The sequence below is a fragment of the Tyto alba genome, unplaced genomic scaffold (genome assembly GCF_018691265.1).
Source record: "Tyto alba isolate M040663 unplaced genomic scaffold, T.alba_DEE_v4.0 Super-Scaffold_40, whole genome shotgun sequence".
NCBI lineage: Eukaryota > Metazoa > Chordata > Aves > Strigiformes > Tytonidae > Tyto > Tyto alba.
In genome coordinates this window covers 26,868,344-26,891,923 of record NW_024881316.1, presented here as the reverse complement: position 1 = coordinate 26,891,923, position 23,580 = coordinate 26,868,344, and the positions used below count along the sequence as shown (strand labels likewise).

At 34.9% G+C, this 23,580-nt stretch overlaps 1 protein-coding gene across 2 annotated transcripts in view; it reads right to left on the bottom strand.

The window, feature by feature from the left end:
• CSMD1 (CUB and Sushi multiple domains 1) overlaps positions 1-23,580 on the bottom strand; it is a 1,179,538-nt gene that overhangs the window by 309,614 nt on the left and 846,344 nt on the right. For both annotated transcript variants that reach the window (XM_042802880.1, XM_042802881.1), the window contains exon 12: positions 19,284-19,396. In XM_042802880.1, the coding sequence (XP_042658814.1) occupies positions 19,284-19,396 (113 nt within the window). The remainder of the gene's footprint in view (positions 1-19,283; positions 19,397-23,580) is intronic.

Here is a 23,580-nt window from a genome sequence, read left to right as displayed (position 1 = left end):
GTTAAATTTACAGCAGTTCTTTTATTAGTTTCCATTTGAACAGCAAATACAAGAAGAAAGCATTTCTTGGTCTATAAACTCTGCTAGTACATCTGTAGTGAAATGATGCAAATCTCATTCAAATTAAATTAGTGACAAAATTCTTGCTATTTAAATGTTTCCCAGTTCAATCCAAAGTATGAAATTTGAAATATTCAAGATAACAAGAAAATTGAACTCACTAAATAGCATTAAATATTAATATAATTTAACAACATTAAAATATCTGCTGTCAAGTATTGTTAAATCTACTAATGTTAAATCCTGGCAGAATTATATATCTTAATACACACTAACTCCAACAGAAATTTTAAGATGTAGGATGTCATTATTATGATATGTGAAGTCAATCCACTATGTTTACACCCTTAAAGCAGTTGTGAAATGATTGTTGACATGCATGTTCAGAAAGGTATGCCACATATTTCACAAAAGCAGAAGTTATTCATCAGGATAAAAAGACATACATTTTTTTTTCTTGGTAAACTTAAAATCAAACTTTGAAGAGAAAATTAGGAGTAACTATTCCATCTGTAAATTCAAAACAGTTCCAGAGTCAGTTGTTTTATTTAAATAATTTACCAGAAAGACAGAAAATATTAAATGAATTAAAACATCTTCCAAAAAGTCCAGTACACAAACATAATAAAACACCAGTAGAGCAATATCATCAATAATATTTATAAATAAGGATTCAAAATTATATGTTTTTACAAATGCTTTAATGTAGTTTCACCTGCCTGCTACTATTGAGACATTGATTCCTGCTGCCACAGTGGAGCACTGGAAACGTGTATGTTCCCAGATATCCACAGTTCCACATCCTACATGAAAATGTGGGGAGCAAGAAATAAGCAGAACGCATATTTTAATCACATTTTAAAAGTTCATCTCCTCCACTGATAGCAGAGCTATATCTCATCCAGCATGTGAAAGTGATCATAAACACTCTTTTCCAAAAGCCTGTTGTTTCATGAAGATCAGGGCAATACTGTCTCAAGCAGGAGTGTTAGAAGGCAAACTGTCTGCAAGGTTTTGCAAAGGCATTGCTGAAGATTTATCCCTTAAAAGAAAGCAACAAGTGTTTCTTTTAATGGTCTGCAAAGAAAGTATTAAAATATCTTTAAGTAATTAATTTACTGAAGTAGAAGACACATCAGGATGTTTTCTAACTCTCAGGAGATACACCAAGCCCTAGGAGATGGTTATAAATCAGTGAACCAAAACTTTTAACAGAAATTACCATGAATTAAGCTTCCTGGAATGTTGAAATTTATTTTTTTTTTTTTTTTTTTTTTTTTTTTTCAGGAAACAAGTATAGCATGTCTACAGTTAGAACTGAGCTCTTATTAAGGAAGGCAAGAATGCAGGATAAGATTTTTAGACTAAGCAATTACTTCATGATTCTTAATGTATCACCCTTCATCCAAGAACGCTGAGTTTTACTTGAGGTGGAGATATAATTCTGATTTTTAGATATCTGATTTGAAAGCACAAACAAACATTTAAAAGTAAAAAAATTAATTTCAGGTCAAACATTTTTTAAAATACTTTTATTCTTTGGAAAAATCTGTCTCATAAAAACATATTTTAATGAGGAATTTTAGATGCTCTTAAAATACATTAGAAGGAAATTTTAAATCAAATTATTTTATATTGAAAACCCAAACAACTCTTATAAAAGTCAAAATGATATGTATTAACTTTATTTCTATTTAAACTTTCAAGGTGTGTGCTTCTTTGTTCAACATAAAACAATTTAATAAATGTCAAAAATTTATAACACTTCCAAGGATGTCTTATTTGCATTTTGACAATAAAAAGCTTGAAAAATTCCATACAGCTCTAGAAACCTACATCTTCACAAACCTTGAAGTAAAGACTATTTATCCTTAAGAGAAAATATATTTTAGTCAAAAGCAAATTATGCAGGTTGACAGCACCCATTTAATTTCAATGGATAGCATTCACTTCTAACTCCAAGCTTCGCATAAATTTCCTGAAGATTTACTATAACATGCATATCATATAATTCTTATTCATGTTATATTACCAGTGTTACTACCAATACCACAATTTTAGATCAATTAATATTCTATCAATTAATTTTAGAGTGAGACAAAGATCTGTTGTTTTCACACCACAAAATCAAAAAGAACACACAACTTAGATACTTCAACAATTTTCTATGTACTTGTTAAGTTCAACATCTATCTTTGCTCTTGTATTACAATTAATTAATGTAGGCATTATATTTCCTTCCAAAATATTTGAAAAATAACAAAACCCCAAAAAGTTGTGTCTTAACTGACTGAATTTCTCATACACAGACTGATTGAAGGTCTATAGTGGTTAAGATGGCAGAACTTGCTTTCCCCATGAAAAGATAAAACTTGTAGTAGTAGTCTCAGTTATAATGTCCAATTTCTAACATTTTTTATTAAAGTATTGTAAAATATAAATCCATGTAAAAATTCTGCCAGCAGCAAAACACACTATTAAATATTCACTTTCTTAGTATTCAGGAAATCATGAAGGAGTGACAGAACAAAGCAGATTAAGTCAGATGCACGACTGACAGTACATTTCTCTTTAGTAAAGAGCCAGATTTCCATCACATATATTAATGACAGACCAAAACTTAGTGAAGATAGAGAAGGGGGTTGTATTTATATGTAAAGAATACTATTTGTTTACAACTAGATCTAGAATAGTACAGGCATGTAATGATTCACAATATTTTTCTGTCCTCTGGGATTTAACACAGCTTTTTATTTCATTGTCTCTTCTGGTATCCGTCTGACTTCCACTGATTTGATAAGAGAACAAATTTTTAAAATGTTTAAATTCAGTTGAGTTGCATTATGCCTATAACTTCAACACATGCAACAATTATTCTGCTTCATAAATTGCCAAGAGTCTATATATGTTTGCTAAAAAGAGAACATTCTTCTGCCCAAGACAGTTGGAGCTATGTTGAGCTCCTAGAGAAATCCTATGGGACAGAAAAGGTTCTTAAAATGACAAACATGAAAATAAAGGCTATGCTAACCTATTTAAAGTGTGGCAATACAAACCGTATTCCTTTAGGATTATTCTGTGTACTTATTCAATGTTGGACTTCTTTTGATCTGAGTCCTTTGAGCTGTGTGAACTTCATGAAGTTTGCAAATAAGCTCTCAATCTCAAATTTAAACATCAGCTTCCTCTGGTTACCAAAATATGAACATTGATTTTATTCATTTGTTTCTGGCTTTCATGTACTCTCTTTCAGTAGCCTGGGGAAAGAGACTTTTCATCTTGTTTGTAAACTAGAAGCACTTACTCAGTTTTCTGTCTTTAATGTTGGAATACTCTGTCTTTAATGTTGGAATATTCTGTCTTTAATGTTGGAAGAATGATAAGATTAGATTTCTGACGAGAAGATCATATCCCTCTGAATTTAATCAAAGACATTTCTGTTGCTGTGTTTTCTTTCAAATGAATAAATATGGCAATTCTAAACTTATATTAAACTTCTAAATAAATATTATGACTATTATTTGAAAGATGTCACATTGCAAAACAAGTCTTCTTGATGAAAAGTCTTTTCATTACTTTGACCCAGAAATCTGAAATATATAATAAAATAATTCATAGAGTATAACAATCGGCAGTCTTGAATTTATTAGTCATGGTAGTAATTTACTTTTTTTTCCCTTGTTACTAGATGTGCTGTGTTTCGGTGGTGGGGTTTTTGGTAGTGGAGGAGGGGACTACAGTGGTGGCCCCCTGTGAGAATTTTTGCAAAAGTTCCCCCGGATCCAAGTTGGACGTGCCTCTGGCCAGGGCCGAGCCAATTAGAGACAGTGGCTGCGCATCTCTGAGAACATATTTAAGAAGGGGAACCTGAGAGGGGGTTGGGACTTGTAAGAAGGACTTACGAGAAGGACACATATACGAACACCCAGGTCAGTGGAAGGAAGGAGAAGAAAGTGGAGGAGGTGCCCAGGAGCAAAGACCCCTGTATCCCGTGGGGATTCGACAGGGCTGCCCCTTCTGCCACCCATGGAAGTCCACAGTGGAGTCGAGGATGACCTGAAACCTGTGGAGGACCCAACACCAGAGCAGGCATCTGTGCTTAAAGGAAGCTGAGACACTGAGGGGAGAAAAAGTCCCCACTGTTGTAGTTCAGCACTGGGAGGACTGCAACACATGGGTGTGACCCACACTGGATCAACATGGGAATGGTTGCATCCCATGGGGAGGACTCGCTGTGGAGAAAGTTCATGGAGGACTGTCTCCCATGAAAGAGGAACCACAGGGAGCAGGGGAGGAACATATGGTGTTCACTCCACCTCCAAAGAAGGAAGGAGCAGCGAGCTGACTGTAACCCCCATCCCCTGCCCCCTACACTGCTGCGGGAGGAAGTAAAGGCATCAGGAGCAGAGCTGAGCCTGGGAAGAAGGAAGGGGTGAGGGAGATGTTTTTTCAGATGTGGTGGTGCTTCTCACTGTTCCACCTTGCCTGTTAAGTGTTAGTTTTGTTAGCGTTTAAGTTAGTGATGTTCTTTTTTTTTCCCTCTGAGTCTGTCTTTTGCCTGTGACCGTAATGGGTGAGCCACACTTCCCTGTCCTTATCTTGATACACAGCTGTGTTTTATCTTCTTTCTATTCCTGAGGGGGAAGAGATGAGTGAATATCTGTGTAGTGCTCAGTTGCCCTTTGGGCTCAAACCAGGACACTAGATTACAAATACACAGTTAAAATTAATTTTTTAATGCCACTATGTTTTCATTCACACTATTCAGTATTCTACCTTAGATAATTAGTAAATCATCATCAAATCACTAAATCGGTAGTCAGATACAACTTTATCAATAGCACATTAATAATATCCTCACTCTTTAATTATTCAGATGTATAAATACAATTTAAATTAAATAAATGTTTCAAACATATGTGGGTTACACAACAATCCACTGTTTGAAATAAGAGATACATAAATAAACTTCAATAGTTCAACGTCTATCCGAAAGTTGAAGTCAATATCTCTAAACCCTAAAATCACAAATTTGACAACAGTTCATAATTATTATTATTATAGACATAGTCAAGATAGGTTAAGGAAGCTTAGAACTGACACAGGTACACATATCAAAAAAAAAAAAAGTTATTAAAAAAACAAACAAACAAAAAAACCCAAACAAACAAACAAAAAAAAAAAGAGAGATAGTTTGGGAGTATATTTCTGTGTCAGATAGGACTTTTCCAGTTTGACATCTAAACTGTTATATGAAAGGCTGCAAAAATACATGTTTTAAATACAAGAAAATTGATCATTTAGTTTATTTCCTCTTATTCCTCATTCCTCTGGGTGTTAACAGTCATACCTGACACAGTGAAATCTGATTTAAAAACACAAATGCAGAAACCCTTATACAAAGAGAAGCACTCTTACAAAGAGAACAGATAGAGAAATATGCTCAGGACTGAAGAAGTAATCAGTAAAATAATTCTAACATATATATGATTCCTGCAAAAGAACATAGAAACAACTATGGAAAGTGAAAATGATAAATCAAAACTAATAGAAAAAAATATTTCAGATAGCCCATAATTGGAGTGTGAAAGTGTCTATTAAAGCTGAAATGAGTGTGACTAAAACCAGGGTAGCCTTACATGACAATTTTAGAGATGATCACAATTTTATCATTATTCCAGTAAATTTCTGTAAAGAAATTTTACAATACAATTTATTATCAGTCTCCAGCTACAAAAAGAGAAAGCCTCCTTCACAGATCATATAGTTCCCAGTAGCATTCTGAGAGATTATCACAATTTCTCTGAGGTATTTTTTCCTTGCTGTTATCAAAGAGGCCACAGATTATTATTCAGTAGATTAATTTTTCGGGTTTTTTCTACCTTATTGCATTCTGTATCAATATTAAAAGCCAAACATCAGATAGATAAAAAAACAACATGAAAATTTTTTATAGGAAGACCATTTAAGCTAACAGTTCATTATCATAACATATGGATGGCTTGTTGGTAATAATAACATTCCATATTTTATCATATCATAGCTTATAATATAATACAAATATCCTTGAAAGAAATAAAAGAATTCAAGAAGAACAAAAAAAATAAAATCTTTCTGAAAAATATGTTCTTTAAGTTTAGTATTTATTGTGTACTTAAATAAATTCATTACGGAATGCAGAAAAATAAAATGGGTGTTTTACAATCGATTTTACATGTCCAGAGGTAGATGCAGATCAAATCTGAACAGGGATGAAGAAGAAGCTTTCTGTTACTTGTTGCAGAAATGTTTATGATACCAATTAACTGATTGGTGAAATAACATGTGAAATTCATTATCAATAATTGTAGAAAAATAAATCTGGAAAAAAAATATTATGAGCTTGCAAACACAATGATAGGTTCTGAACTGACAGTTACTTCTCAGGAACAAGAACTCTGACATAATAAAGATAATTCTAGAAACTGTAAACTATCAAATATGTTAGGAATTGCTAGGAAAGGAACAGTAAACAAATCAGAAAATAGTATTCTGACATCACACAAAAACCTATTTCATTTGCCTGTTGAATAATGTAGTTCTGCTCCTCCATATAATAAAGGATACATTAGAACTAGGGAGGGAAAACAAAAGATCAATGTTACTGTTTCTGAGGAGCTGAGGACCAATTAAATAGACTGGAAATCTATTGTGAGGTGAAACATATATATTCAAAAAGTGACTGGATAAATACATGGAAGAAAATCTTAGTGAGAGACAAAGAGGACGTACTTGAGCCATGCATCACCAGAAACAGGGAAAGTACTATGGGATTATGTGTCTCTTGATTTATGACTGCATACTTCACCAATTTTTCCTTAAACATTCATTATTGTCTAGTATCAACATGCTATGGGCTTTCAGTCTCACTGTGGATTTTTATTCTAATGTTTTGTGATAAGGACTATTATATTATTCAAATTGCAGAGTTCATGTTTCTTTACTAACAGAAAGAGTAGAACCTGTCTTTACAAAAGGCTGTGCAGTGCCCTGGACAAAAGTCAGCCCAAAGATATCCTGTGGAATGCAAATTAGCGTGTTGAGGTGGAAAAATGGGAAGTACAGTAAAAAACAAGTGCAGCTGCCTCAGAAGAGGTCAGAGTAACATAAGGATGAACCTTGTGAAAAAGTGAACCATGGAATGAGGCAAAAGACAATAAAAGAGCTTCTAGGAAGTCATTAAATGTAAGAGAAAGAAAAATAGCAGAAAAGGAGGATGAAGAACAGCTTCTTCACTTTTCCAGAAAAAAAAAAAAAAATCTTAGCAAAATAACAAAAGATTAAATATAATTAAGTAAAGGGCAGGATAAGAAGAGAAGAGGTTAAGGACTATTTAGAAAATGTAGGCATATTCAAGCAAACAGGGTCTAATTAAATTCACCTTAAAGTATTTAAACTGAAGCAGTCTATGAACTATTAGCAATTATATTCAAGAACTTATGGGACAAGGGAGGTCCCACCTGACTGGACAAGGTCGCATATAATAACTGTCTCAAAAACTGGAGAAAAAAGGACCCAAGGAATCATATAAATGCATGTGCATATAATTTGTCCCCTCAAAATGGGAAAGTGATATGCTTTATCTTCCTTTACAACAGAATATCCTTGAACATCTTTACCTAAAATGACTTAAGTCCTGGCAAGGAAGACATGGTAGTTGTCTAGAAAATAATTATTGTGCTACCAATATTTTAAAAGTGCAAGTGAATTGACCTGTGAAATTAGAGGATTGTAAAGCCAACACTGATCCTAAGCAAAGTAATGAAACAGCCAACACAGGAGTCTATCTCTCAAGGGTTAAAAGATGAAAATATAATTAACACCAGTTAACAAGTTTTTTTACGGAAAATTAGACATGTAATACAAACAATATGATTTTTAGATTACAAATGTGGTTGACACAATATATTTGGACTTCTTTCAACCATTTAAATTAGCAATACATGGCATCCTAATTAAGAATTGACATCATAGAAAATCAATTTAGCACATATTAGGTGGATTAAAATTAGATAATTGTAGTATCTCAAAGTATTCATGTGAATAAAGAATCTTCATTAGGCAATAGAACTGATTCAACTAGATTAGCATATACTTTTTTTAGCCCAATCCTAACAATTTGTTATCTAATTGATATTACAGAAAAATAGTTAATTGACAGTGGCCACAGTATTTTTCAAGATGCTGTAGCCTTATCACATATTTTAGGTGTACATGTCTTCTAGTGCATATATACCCACATAAGCACTGCCTTTTCTCATACTCTTCAAAGGAAAAAGCAAACATCAAAATTTCAAGCTTATGACAGCTAAGAATTTTGTAAAATAATGTTAGAAGGGAGGACCTAATTTTCCTTGAGTATCCACTTCTGTATCTTACAATGTATTTTCTAGATGGAAAGGGAGTTCTGTCTGTCACACCAACTGCTATACAAAACTCAGACAAAGATATTCTCCACTGTTAAAAATTACTTTGAAATTGTTGTGATAATTATCAGGAATTTAGCATGCCTCTTTTCACTCTATGCCTGCTGTAGGCTTACCTGAACAGTATACTCTAAAAAGGTCAGATAACGATATAGGAAAGCTTCCTTATCTGAAAATGATTGATAATACATTGTGCTGGAAGTTAAGTGACTGGCATTTGCCCATCCACAAAACTAACCATCACTATACGGCACTACAAACATATTCATTCATACAATATTATGGTGAAACTCTCTAGCAGTTCTCCACACAATCAAATATCTTTAACATATGAAAATATTCACATAAAACTTGAAATATATTTACTGTCTGTCCTTCAAAATCACACACTTGAATAATGTTTGAATTATAATGCATAGGAATAAATATAAAAAGAAAACTTAATATACATGAAATAGATGAAAGGAAAAAACTTAGAGTAAAATAGGAAGCTCAAAGTTTTCCTTAAATGACTTATGTATTGTTTTCTTTCCAAGTATTACACTGTACATAATGATTTCCCTGGATGCATGTCTAATTTAGAGAGTACTAAAAAAGCCTAATTCTATTAATTTCTTTCAGCACAGGTTTTATAAAATCTCCAAGCAGTAACAAAGTTTTATATCAGTATTGGTAGTGCAATGACATTTCTAAGTTAATTGCGTGTTTGTAAAATCTGCACTGATTTAAGGTTACTAAGTACTATAGCTATATGCAAAAAGACAGCTGGCATTTATCTGAGCAAATGAAATATGTTCTTCAAAGTATTTTTCTACTAGTCTCAGGAGAAAAGTATCTTCTTCCAAACAACATCATAATGAAGAGCTTAAAGCTTTACTCCTCAGCTGAGCATCAATACAAATTAAGGTTGTAAACTTGACATTTTCAGCTGCTTGCAGGGGCTGATATACTTCCTGACATCTCCAAGAATTCTTAATAACTTCAAATTCTATAAAATGCTCAGGATTCTATCACTGAGTCACCACACTTCTTTTATATCACTGTTATAAACTAAAGGACAGGCTAGTGAAATAACTTTGTTAGTCTATATAACCATGCAAAGGCAGGAAGAAAAAGTGAGTTCTAAACAGGCTATGAAGCATGTTGTTATACTGATTACCAAGAAGTCTGGAAGACAAAAGATTAAACATTTTTATCAGACTGACAGGTTTACAGGTTTGAATGGGAGAAAAAAAATCTCAAGCTTTATAAAATTCTGAAACATTCATGCCTAAAAGTTCAAACTGACTGTCACCTGCTTCTATGACAGTGTGGTACAGCTGATGGGAACACAAGAATGTAAGCAGTCTAATGATCAGCTGGCTGCATGACCCACCTTGGACCTTAAGAGCCATAAAGCACATATTTTGAGATGTGGCACACCCATGACATGAATGGAATAAGCTAAACTCAGGCACATTATACACCTTATCATGATTTTTTTGGGCTGTGACTCTAAACCCTATCAGGAAGGTGTACAGAGCCAACTTCTTGACCTGACATCACTTATTGTTACAAGGCATAATGTCATATTGCCATATTACATTATCCTGACCTGGATACACATTGCAATGACTATGTCTATCTCATTCACGTAACACATACAGCTATGCTTGGACCTATACTAAGAAATGGTATAAACAAAATCCTTCTCTTGATTCAAATATGCTTATATACTACATCAGATCCCAGGTTTCTGGGCTAGTCTGGGTGTGAGTGGTCTTCAGATGCAGTCAAAACACAGTCAAAATGCAGCCTGAGAGGAAAACTAAATTAAAATAAATAAATAAATAAATTGTGTGAATTAAGAATTATTCTGATGATAAATTCTTTACCTATTGTATCTTTAAAAAGTCTCTGCTTTAGGCTGTGACCAGCAGCAAACTGCAAGAAAAGTTTCTTTGTAAAAATATAGTTTTAGCACATTGACAGAAATATACTTTGTTGATGTTACAAGATCAACCTGTGACCTCAAAATGGTGGTATGCTGATATTAATATTGTTATCATCCTTAGGATTACACTTTATACACACTATCTCTATTTAAGTGTATGTGTCATATTGTTCTTTGTATATACAGTAATATAAAAAAAACACATATCAGTCAGGTTTTAGAGTCATTGCATGGCAGGACTGGAATTTAAAATAGAGCTCAAAAAAAAATGTATTCAACAAACAGTTTACTCATTTAAAATAAGTATTTTTGGTCCACTTAAACCAATTTAATCAGAGTGCTCAGAAGACAACAGACCCTGTTCTAATGCATATTTAAAATTTATTGAGACTGAAGCAACTTCAACAAGGAAGACTGGCAACAACCTTTAACAAGATTATAATTCAGCATGTATATGTTATTCTTCCAGAGGATGACATATGAGGATTTTAGATATGCCCTTTGTTTGAAGAAGTACACTAAAGTCTTTAATAACCTTACTAAACACTCAAGAAAAAAATTTTATTAGAGACATAACTAGAACTTACAGTCCACTCTTTTAATTCCTTTACTTTCTGAAATTCTGAAAATTGTCTTAACAACAGCCTAAATCTGTCATTTTTTACTCTGAAAAAATTTCCTTCTCATTTTTTTTGTTCTATAACAAATCTTGAAAATTTTATCAGTCTGTTTTACTCAAGTAGCTACATACACTAATATTCACTGAGAAAAGTTAGTTTTTAATCATGAAATCTCAGCTAATGCACGATGTCACTGATTTCTCTATGTCTACAGCAGAAGACAACAACCATTTTAGCAACATTAACTATGTATAATAGCATATTTTGTTTTCCTTCTCTTAATTAAGATAGGTGGACTGACACCTGGTCATTCTGGATTCAGTAAGGAAAATTATCACAGATTAAAATGGATAGAGGATTTCAGTATAGATCCTTTGATATACTTAGGTGTGGTATGACAATATATCTCTTTCTTCAAGGACAAAACAATTGAAATTTCTGTTCTTTTCACAGAAACTGTAGATGCATTCAGAGAATTGTTTTAGAAATGTATTGAACCACTCTTTTAAGATGTCTGGGGATATATATCAGAGAATGAAGGACTTTCAGATACAGTCTGTGGAATAGCTTTTTAGGAGAAGTAACTTCAGGTGCAGATTATTTCTTCAGCATGCCTCTATGCAAACACATGTAGCATGGGTAATAAACAAGAGAAGCTAGAGACATGCACAAGCCTGCAGCACTATGATCTTATTTTCATCACAGTCATGTGGTGGGATGGCTTCTATGACTGGAGTGCTGAAATGGAAGGATACAGGCTCATTAAGAAGGACAGACAGGGGAGATGAGTTGGTAGTGTTGCGCTTTATGTCAATGACCAGCTGAAGTACATAGAGCTTTGACTGGAGATGGATGAGGATCTGACCAAGAGCTTATGGATCAGAATTAAAGGGAGGGTAGGGACAGGAGATGTTACAGTGGAGATCTGCTACAGGCCACCCAACCAGTAAGACCAAGCAGAGGAGGTCCTCTATAGACAGATAGGAGCAGCCTCACATTCACAAGCCCTGGTCCTCATGGGGGACTTCAACTACCCAGATACCTGTTGGAGGGACAACACAGCAAGGCATAAATAATTCAAGAGGTTCCTGGAATGCATTGATGATAAATTCCTTCTCCAAGTGATAGAGGGGCCAATGAGGAGAGATGCTATACTGGACCTTGTTCTCACCAACAAGGAGGGGCTGTTTGGCAGTGTGAAGGTCAAGGGCATCCTTGGCTGCAATGACCATGAAATGGTGGAGTTCAAGATCCTTAAGGCAGCAAAGAGGCAGCACAGCAGGCTCACTATCCTGTACTTCAGGAGAGAAGACTTTGGCCTCTTAAGGGATCTGCTTAGCAGAGTAACATGGGATAAAGCCCTGGAGGGAAGACGTTACCAAGAAAGTTGGTTGATATTCAAGAATCACCTCCTCCAAGCTCAGGAGTGATGAACCTCGACAAAGAGGAAGTCACGTAAAAATTCCAGGAAGCCTGCATGGATGAACAAGGAGTTGCTGGGCAAGGTCAAACACAAAAAAGAAGCCTACAGAAGGTGGAAGCAACAACAGATAGCCTGGGAGGAATACAGAGAAATTCTTCAAGCCGTCAAGGATTGGTCTAGGAATGCCAAAGGCCTGATAGAATTAAATATGGCCAGGGACATCAAGGGCAACAAGAACAGCTTCTATAGATACATTGGTGACAAAAGGAAGACCAGGGAATATGTAGACCTTCTCTGGAAAGAAAGGGAGACCTGGTTACCTGAGATATGGAGAAGGCTGATGTACTCAACGACTTTTTTGCCCCAGTCTTCACTGGCACATGCTCCAGCCACACTACCCAAGAAGCAGAAGGCAAAGGAGGGAATTGGGAGAATGAAGAACTGAAGAAGATCAAGTTTGAAACCGTCTAAGGAACCTGAAGGTACAGAAGTACATGGGACCTGATCAGATGTGTCTGTGGATCCTGAGGGAAATGTCACACAAAGTGGCTAAGACACTATCCATCATATTTGAGAAGTCATGGCAGTCTGATTAAAAAGGGAAAAAGGGAAGACTCTGGGGAACTGTAAGCCAGTCAGTCTCACCTCTGTGCCTCAGAAAATCATGGAGTAGATTCTTCAGGAAACTATGCTAGGGCACATGGAAAATAAGGAGGTGATTTGTGACAGCCATCATGGCTTCACTAAGGGCAAATCATGCCTGACAAATTTTGTGGCCTTTTATGACAAGTTTACACCATTACTGGGTAAGGGAAGAACAACTGATGTCATCTACTTGGATTTGTGCAAAACATTTGACACTGTTCTACATGTCAGCTTTGTCACTAAATTGGAGAGACATGGAGTTGATAGGTGGACCATGTGAGAACCAAGTTGTAACTCCCCAAAACAGTGGCTGAGAAAAACAGCCTGAGAAAAACAGGGACTGAGAAAAACAGCCTGAAAAAGAGATAAGGGATAGGGGGTCGTGGAGGACCTCTGAGCTGAGGAATGCCTCAAACAGTCACAAGCAACAAAACTGTAGTCATGGGGTGAAAAATATGGAGTCAGGAACTGATAAGGTTGCCTGTTTAGCACAGGATGCAGCTGCAAGAGGAAGTCTTGTGAAGGCAGGACAGCTCTGCTCTGGTGCATCTTGTAAAGTTTCAAGGGCCATCTGTCTGGTGTATGACCTTTGCTTCATTATCCACAAAATGCATATTAAAGTTGACATCCCTGCGTATGCTAATTAAGATTAACGAGACCATACTAATCACATCATCCCATGAAGCACCCTACCTTTCCCCATACATGTGATATGTAGGTATGCCAGTTGACCTAAAAACAGACACAAGGAAAGTGTTTAAATTGAGGGGTGGTGAGGAGTGAGAGAGCAAGCAACAGATAGAAAGAAGTAAGTAAGAAAGCGAGATGGATACATCCCTGAGGAACTCAGACAGGACCAATGCAAGACCCTGGACCAGTGAACTCTATTTCTCTATTTTCTCTCTATCTCTCTTCTTTCCTTTTTCTCCTTTCCCTTCTTATCATTAAGTGATGCAAGGCATACTATATAGCCTAATATAATTTGTCATATACTTTGTCAATTATTCTGTATCCAGTTAGTACCTTGTGGGAAATAAATAAATGTCTCTCAGTGGACTTTGAGACTTGCCTCACTGGTGTTCATTCCATTGGGGATTTACGAATCTAAGTCACTTGTCTCCTTTGAGCAGGATGTGACAGACCACTTGGTGGATAAGGCATTGGCTGGATGGTAGCACTCAAAGAGTTGCAATCAACAGATTGATGCATAAGTGGAGAGAAGGGATGAGTGGTGTTTCTCAGGGGTCAGTGTTGGGACCAATAACGTTTAACATCTTGGTTGGAGAAATGGACAGTAGGGTTGAGTGCACCTGCAGCAACTTTGCTGATGACACCAATCTGTGTGGTGAAGACAACGCGCTGTAGGGAAGGGATGTCATCCAGAGGGATGTGGACAGGTTTGAGAAGTGGGTCCATGCAAACCTCATGGAGTTCAACAAGGCAAAATGCAAGGTCCTGCACATGGGCCAGGGCAATCCTGAGCACACATACAGGCTGGACAAAAGTAGATCGAGAGCAGTCCTGCAGTGAAGGTCTTGGGAGTATTGGTGGATGGAAAACTGACTATGAGCCATCAATGTCTGCTTGCAGCCCAGAAAGCCAACTGCATCCTGGGCTGCATCAAGAGAAACATTACCAGAAGGTCAAGGGAGGTGATTCTCCCTCTCTACTCTACTCTTGTGAGATCCCACCTGGAGTACTGTGTGCAGCTCTGAGTCCCCCAACATAAGAAGGACATGAACAACTTGTTGGAGGTGGTCCAGATGTGAGGGCCATGAAGATGATCAGGGGGCTGGAGCACCTCCCTTACAAGGACAGGCTGAGAGAGCTGGGGTTGTTCAGCTTGGAGAAGAGAAGGCTCTGGGGAGACCTTATAGAGGCCTTCCAGTACTGAAAGGGGACCTATAGGAAAGGTGGGGATGGCCTCTTTTATCAGGGAGTCTAGGGATAAGATGGGGGGTAATGATTTTAAACTGAAAGAGGGTAGATTTAGGTTAGATATAAGGAAGAAATTCTTTACTGTGAGGGTGACGAGACACTGGAACAGGTTTCCCAGAGAAGTTATGGATGCCCCCTCCCTGGAAGTGTTCAAGGCCAGGTTGGATGGGGTTTTGAGTAACCTGATCTAATGGAAGTTGTTCCTGTCCATGGCAGGAGGGTTGGAAGTAGATGATCTTTAACATCCCTTCAAACCCAAATCATTCTATGGTTCTATGATTTTAATTTTTTTAATATGGGTTAATATCTTTCTGGTTTCGGATAATATGATTCGAATATGGTTTATAAAGTTTTGCATTAAAGTTAATGTTGCCTGTAGCTCCTTGCATTTTAGTTATTAATAATGTACTTACACATATGTAATGTGTAAATTATTTTTTTTCTTTATAATACATGACAACTGATTGTGACTTATAGAAAAAAAATCAATGCAACTATTTTATTTTCTAGCACAGTAGATGTTTATCAGCTTTTTCAAGTTAACAAGTTAGTTTCAATGTTAGTTTTATCATCTCTGTTTCCATAGCTCACGTTTCATTGCTTTAAGTTATACAGATACAGTGCTATTCATCTGTATTCAAAACTATTACTAGTAACTATTTCGTGAGGACCTATGTCTGAAATCTTTCTTGTGGATCCAACTATTGGAGTGCTGCACTGTACAGTCCAAGAAGCCTAATTAGCTGGACTACAGAAGTTTTCTTAAAGTAAGTATCAACTTTATTAAGAATCAAGAAATTTTAGTAATAAGAATATAGATAGCACTACATATTTCTGATGTTAAGATGTTTCTGATGGTGAGCCAAAGAAGAGGTGTAAGAATATGGAAGGAATTGTTCCTCCCTTAATCCTTTAGGCAAACTGTAAACAGGATTAAAATTACTACTCATATACAAAATATGTGATGCATATCAGTTCATTTACAGGCACCATTTCATGCCATTTTTAGGTGAACATATTGATGTATGATAAGTGAATTACATTATAGAATTTTTCTTTATTTCATAACTAAAGTGAGCCAAATCTCAGCTAAAGTAACAATTTTATATAAACTGCAATGTCTATGATACTCTAAATATTAATATAAGTAGTTATTTTACTCTTATAAATACGAAGTCAAGATTCAGTTGGTCACTTGTAAAACATTGACCAAGAAGGTGAGGAGTCATATTTTAATTCTGAGCAAATCTCAGACTTTTTGGTAAAAAAGATTCGAACAAGGAAAACCTTTACTTTGTCTCTATAGACCATGCATAAGCCATCAAAACCTCCAGTGTTCTTTCTTTTTAGCCTACTTCAATCACAGAGATAGTGTCTTTGAGGTCACACATCACAATCCAATAACTTTTTCATCATTAAAGTGAGATTCTATTTTTGGCCAGGTTCTCTGACTGTTAAACAAAGGGGAAGCAGAATCATTGAGGTATCTTGTGAAAGGATAGAGGTTTAAGATTTTACACTTGGCCTAAGGCAGGAGATATGTTGAGAGTGCAGATGGATAAAAGCTTTGTCAACAGTGAAAGAAATGAGAAAATTTTAGTAAAGCTAATGAGAGAATTGAGGTAAAACAGAGGAAAATGTTATAATTCACCTTCATATTAAGACATTTACTACACTTCTGAGATTGTAAACATTTCACATTTCACAATTCTGAAATTAATTTCCAAAACTACAAAAGCACAGAATGACTCACAGTTGGTTGTAAAACAAGACTGAAACCCAGAATCCAACCATCAAGTGATAACAATATGCTACATAACAGAGATGCAACTACTGGTGCAAAATTCACAGTGTATATTTCAGGTATTTTTAGAAAGTCCCCAAAAGTAAGAAGTTGAAGACTGTAAATAAAATAAGACATCCTTGATAAGTTAGACAAATATAGAGATGAAAACAGATGCCTTTAGATTAGAAATACCAGAAATAGAAATGATAGCAGAAAAATAACTCAGCAGACAGGTTTAAATTTTTGAATTTTTTCATAAAGTTATGATGAAATAAAGCATAATTTTGGATTGAGGAAAAAATGCAAAGTATCACACACAGAACTTGTGCCAGTACTCTCCACTATATACTTAGTATTTCCCCTTTATGTAATTCACAAGTGGATTTTATAAAGAAAACATATTGTCTTAATAAACATGGTCCCTAGAAATGACACAAAAAAGATGAAACTGTGAAAGAATGGTCAAGAAGGTGTTAAGTTAAATAAAGAATATGTCATTGCCCTCATGCAACACAACATACTTGAGCTGTGTAACTGTACAGGTCAAATGTTACACAATGTCTTAAGATACCTTCATGTCTTAGCCATAGTAATGTTACAGGCCTGCATCTGTTTTTTCACTCACAGGTCTGTAACATCTCACATAAGCAATTTCAAAGTTTCAGGAGCCTCTCTGATGGTACTTATTCTTCGTTGTTCTCATATTGTTATTCTCTTGGCCATGGTCCTGAAAATCCCAGTAGTGTTGCTATGGAGGATTCTCATGGGAAGCATTTGCCACTGTCATGAGAATCTACTCCTGTTCCTCTCCCTTGCCTTACTTCTTGTTTTGTAGATTTCAGTTCACATCAAAGAAAAGCAAAAAAAGGTGTATAAAAAAAGTAGATAATAGTAATTGAAATATTTAATAAATATTATCCAACAATATATGCACACAGAAACATAACAACCTATGAAGGTACACCACCTGACTGAATTAGCATACTCAGTACCATGAGTAAGAATAACCAATGGTGAGTTTCAAAAAGTCTGAAAGAAAAGTATATAGTACTAGGGAAAAATCATGGTGAAAATGTAATCCTAATCACCATCATCACCACCTGCTTCAATGGAGAGACCACCCCTAGAAGGATACTGGTGTGGAGAAACACTGATTTTCCTGGCTGACCACTGGGGAGCATTTTCCCTTCTTGTTCCTTTTATCATTAGATGTTCACATCTAATTCACAGATATGTCACCAGCCACAGATGCCACTTATAAAAACCTGCACAGGCAAGCCTGTCTTAATGTCTTCAGTTTAATAAATGTGTAGTTTACTAAACTTGAAGCTAACATCCACATAACTTTTCACTATTTTGTCTGTTTTGGTGTTGAAACAGTAAGGTAACTGCAGGTAAAGTGAAACTCTTAGATAGGGTGCTTCAGTTTATGGAAAATATTTAGGGAGAACTCCCACTCTTCTAATAAAGTTACTTTCAGTTACAGTGAATAGCCTTCTCAATGCTTTACAGCATCTTTTGTACAAAAGTAATTTTGACAAAATTACTATGAAATCATTTTCACCATATGTGCCCATAAGAAACTATTGAAAATAGTATTAATTGCTTTTGTCCTTATCCTTAAGGTGAACTTATTAATATGGAAATTAACCAAAAGTGATACCATATGCTAATAAGCAAGACCTCTTTCTAGCTGCAGGTCTATGAAACCTATTAAAATGGAAAATATCAATACAGTCATACATACTAACAGATTTCAGGTACTTTTTACTAGAGTAGATCAACCTCAGAAATTATCAAACTGAAGCTCACAGTTGCGTATGTTGCCAAGGTTCTCATAACTTTGAGACAGAAGCAACACAAATGAGTTTAGGGTAATTCAGATCACTTTTTTTGGGTTAAATTTCTACACTCTAATACATCTTCTTAATTTGCAGTCATATACAGTATATCTGTTCTGTTCTTTTCATTACATACTAATTTTGACTTAGGTCTGTGAACTTTTTTGGTGAGGCATGAAAACAATTTTGTAACTACCCCAATAAAGTCTGAGAAAACTAACTATAATTTTCAAATAATATCCAATATAAGGAATTACACAGCTTAGAAGAATGCAACATTTAACATTTTTCAACTATGAAAGAAATTTGTAATTTATATTGACCTTCAAGCAGAAAGCATTAGAACAATAACTTTCATTTTTTCTTCAGATTCCTTTTATTTATTTTGTGGGTATTTGCAAATCCATACCTCCATTATCAATTAATTAACAATAGATATCAGTATCTAACTGATACAACACTATCAAAACTCTAAATTTGTGAAAGGAGTAAAAGCCTTTTTGAAATAAATTTGTTAAGATGCAACGAAGGAAGCTACAACATGAGTTTAAAACAGTTAATTTAGTTTGTACCTTGATAAACAGCTTTGAATCCTGGTGAGCCAATGCTGTCATCAGATTGCAAATGAAGCCACATCTGATTGCTCATGCTCACAATAAGATCAGGAACACTAGATCCAGTGAGTCTGTATGTTGGATAAATTGCAAAGTCATTATCAGAGGCATAAATTACTACTACTACTACCATCACCACCACCACCACTACCAATAATAATAATAAAAATGACAGCTTTTTAAAATATTAATATAATATTTAGGTCTATTTACAATATATTACCATAGTGTTCTGTTCAACTGGTTTCTGATAAAAGTAAATATCCTATATAGATTAGAACAATATGAAGTCTTAGAAAAATTACATTTGGAATGACTACATTCAAGTTAACAATGATTAAACACTTTTAATAAAGCTGTTCCTGCATAAAACTTTCATTAAGTAATTAAGCTATTAGAGATGTGAGGGATTGTATGAATTATATAATTTTCTCTTGTTTACATTAGCATTGCCTTTTTGCTATGCGTTTTATAAGCGAAGGTAGTTGGTTTACCTGTTTTACAGTGCATGTGTCCAGAAGAATTTACTCAAACCTCATCTACTCCATTCAAATAACTCACAGTGATCTCTCAAATTTAAGGGGAAACTGCTATTTTTCATATAGTAATGTGTGAAAACTATGTATAGATATGTACATTTCAATACAACACATACAAGACAAGCTGGGAATCCCACCATAAAACTTTAAAGTTTCTCAATAATATCCTTCATATGTCTATAATTCTGGTATCTTAATGCAAAAAGATGTGTGTAAAAATAAATGATTAAGAAAATATATATCTTTGTAGATTACTTCTTAATGGTGAAAAACGCCTACCACGTAATCAAGTTCCAGTACTGTATCTGACCAACTGTTCAGATCTTGGTGATAGCTATAGAGTCCTTTAAAAGATAGTGGGAAAAGTAATGCACAAAAAGTGGCTGTAGAATAACTCTATGTATAGCTGTTATCAGATACAAAAAAAAAAAAATGAAAACAAATATCCTGAGAACAGGACATCTGCCTTGAACTCCACCAGTAGGTAAAAAAGTAGGTTGATTACCAAGTCCTCAGTAAGTTTCCAAACAGTGTGTGAATAGAAGGATAAGGTTTTGCTAAAAAAGCATTTCTCTGTGAATGGTTGGTTGTACACTGAAATAGCTGACATAAGCATCTGGGTTTAAACCACTAATTTGTGATTTCTTCTTTGTATCTGGGAAAAAAAATTGACAAGTTTTCTATGTAAGAAAAAGTTTTAAGGGAATAATTTCAATAAAGAAAATTAAGTTTTAATGTAACTGCTGCAAGAAAAATATAAATCACAGCATTTGAAGTCAGAGCAGACTTTCTAAAGCAAAATGTTAGTTTAATCTACAAGAATTTAAGAATACAGAACAGGGCATTGTAGGAAGTGTTCTGACAGATAAGTTTCGCCTCACAAATGATTATCACTAGTTAATTATTTCATAAGGGTAGTCACTAGCTTCTAGCCAAACTGTTAAATATGAAAAATAACTGCAGCTAAAACTTTATAGCCTAAACATACTTAGATTAATTTTCAATAAGTTGTATTACTGTATTTCCAGAGCTAATCATCTCAGCATACATATCTCATAAAATAATATTCTTAAATTTTCAACAAGTATTACAGATGAAACAATTGTTAGAAAACATAAAATTAATGGACATATCCCCCTTTAATTAATTAAGCTATTGATGATAATATTTTCTAAAATGTTTACTATAAACACTAAAATTGGATTGCTTTAATAAACTGAAAACCACATATTCCGACTAAAAATGCCAACTACACTGTCATAGAAATGCATTAAATTGATTTGAAATAATATGCTCTTCATCAAAGTATATTTTTTTTGGACCATCTCAGTGCTATTTTACATGAATTTAAAAGATTTTTTTCTAATTATTTTTCCAATTTCTTCCAAAAATTAAATTTGATCTGGATAGTCTATAGTTTTGTTTTGTTTTATTTTTCCTGTCCTTTTTAATTATTAGTATTCTTTCCTATTCTCCTCTAGCTATAGTGTTACAGCTTTGAGATTACACAAATAATTTCTCAAGGTTGAGAGTTTGGATGCTTTAGAGAACTTGTGCTAGAACTGATCACTCATATATTGTGATCCTTGTCACTCCATCAGTCTTCTTCCCATCAAGTCTTTAAAAGTCCCTTGTTTACTGACCTGCCATTAGCCATTTTCCAGTGTTCATTGGGTGGATGGCTTATAGACATCCTGGCATAACTGAGCTAATTGTAAAATCTGAGTACTAACTACAATAAAGTAGCTACTACCTTGAGGGCTCAAGCACCTCAGAGCTGGAAATTTTGTACAGGGCTGAGGTTTGTGTGTTCAGACATGACAATTTTATATGCAGAGGAAAGGTCAAAATCACTTAGAAATTAGGTTTGGATTTAGAAATTTATTTATTTTTGTATATTTAGTTCAAATGAAATTGTAAATCTCTGAAGTATTAGAATAAAATGCATGTGTTTCTATAGTGATATTTTGTAGAATTTCCACAGAAATACTGGCATTTAAGCTGACAACAGAAACTTGATCAGCATAAGAAAAGCTATTTAATTTTTTAAAATATGCTGAGAAATTATAAATTAAATCTATCCAGAAAAGTCTTTGCTATAAGCTTCTTCATTCCCCTGAGAAGAATAAAAAGCTGAAAGGTGCTGCTGAAACATCATTAAATACAATAGAAATTATTAAAACCAATTAGTAGAAAATTTTGGTAAGAAAATCACTTTGACATTTAGTTATGAGCTTTCTCATGATAATGTAGTCTACAAATGGATCTAGTGTTTTATGAGGAAAGTTACTTCACATCCGGAGCAGAAGACCTTCCTCAAAACCAAGTGAAATGGAACATATCTGTGATACAGTTTAAATATAATGTATTTCATAATGCATGTTACAATCTAGTGTTTAATAACTGCAAAAACAGTGTCATAATAGAAATTCAGGTCCATTACTAAGTTTAGTGATGTTGTAGTTTCATACTTGAGTGTTCCTGTATTTCCACTGTATTAAGTTATTAATCATTTACTTTTTCAAATGATTTTCAGGGTAAAGGTAATGTGCAAAATATTGCAACTCAAAAGGCAGATAAATTTAATTGGATAGATCTGGTTTTTATCAAAGATACAATTGACTGTAAAGATTGAAGTGCCAACACTGTTCTATAATCCTAAATGATAGGCTAGAGAGTAATAAGGATAAAACAGTGACTATTTTAGTCAAAAAACATACTGAAGGGCCAGAAGTACCTCATGTCCCTAGTGAGGACATCGTATTAGTGTCAGAAATGCCAATGGCCAATTCTGAAGTGCATGCCTGATACAGAGATGTTCAAAATGTTGTTAAAATGAAAAAGAGTTAGAGGAGCTGATGCAATTATGGGGGCCTGCCTTCTTAAGATACTAAAAATCACAATTAATATGAACTAGGAGTATTTGAATCTTTTTCTATTTTTTTTTATTTTTTAGGCAGTCATGGAAAATAAATGTGGCGTATGTAGTCACAGATTAAATCCCTTCAAAAGGTAAGATAATAAATTTGACAATTACTTCTTAAGTAATTTTAAAATTGCACACTTTGATAAGTGAAGTTCTCACAGTGTAACAAACAGAATGAACAATTTGGGGTACCAAATTTACTAAGTTCAAAAACTTGACTCTGGAAGAGTTTGAAGATCCCTGTAAGTCAAAATGTATCCCAATATGAACAGGAAAAACTGCAAACACTTTTGTCAGTCACAAGCAGTTAACACCCCAGAGAGATTATTGCAATATTTATACTATGCTGGACCTTGTTCTCACCAGCAAGGAGGGTCTGGTGGGGAATGTGAAGCTCAAGAGCAGCCTTGACTGCAGAAGTCATGAAAAGGTGTTCAAAATCCACAGGGCAGCGAGGAGGGTGCACAGCAGGCTCACTACCTTGGACTTGCGGAGAGCAGACTTTGGCCTCTTAAGGGATCTGCTTGGCAGAGTAGCATGGGATAAAGCCCAGGAGGGGAGAGGGACCCAAGAAAGCTGGTTAATATTCAAAGATCACCTCCTCCAAGCTCAGGAGCGATGCATCCTGACAACAAAGAAGTCAGGTAAGAACACCGGGAGGCCTACATGGATGAACAAGGAGCCCCTGGACAAAGTAAAACAGAAAAAGGAAGCCTACAGAGAGTGGAATCAAAGACAGATAGAAACAGAGCAAGGACAGTGAAACTGTCTGGGTATCCAGGGATTAGTT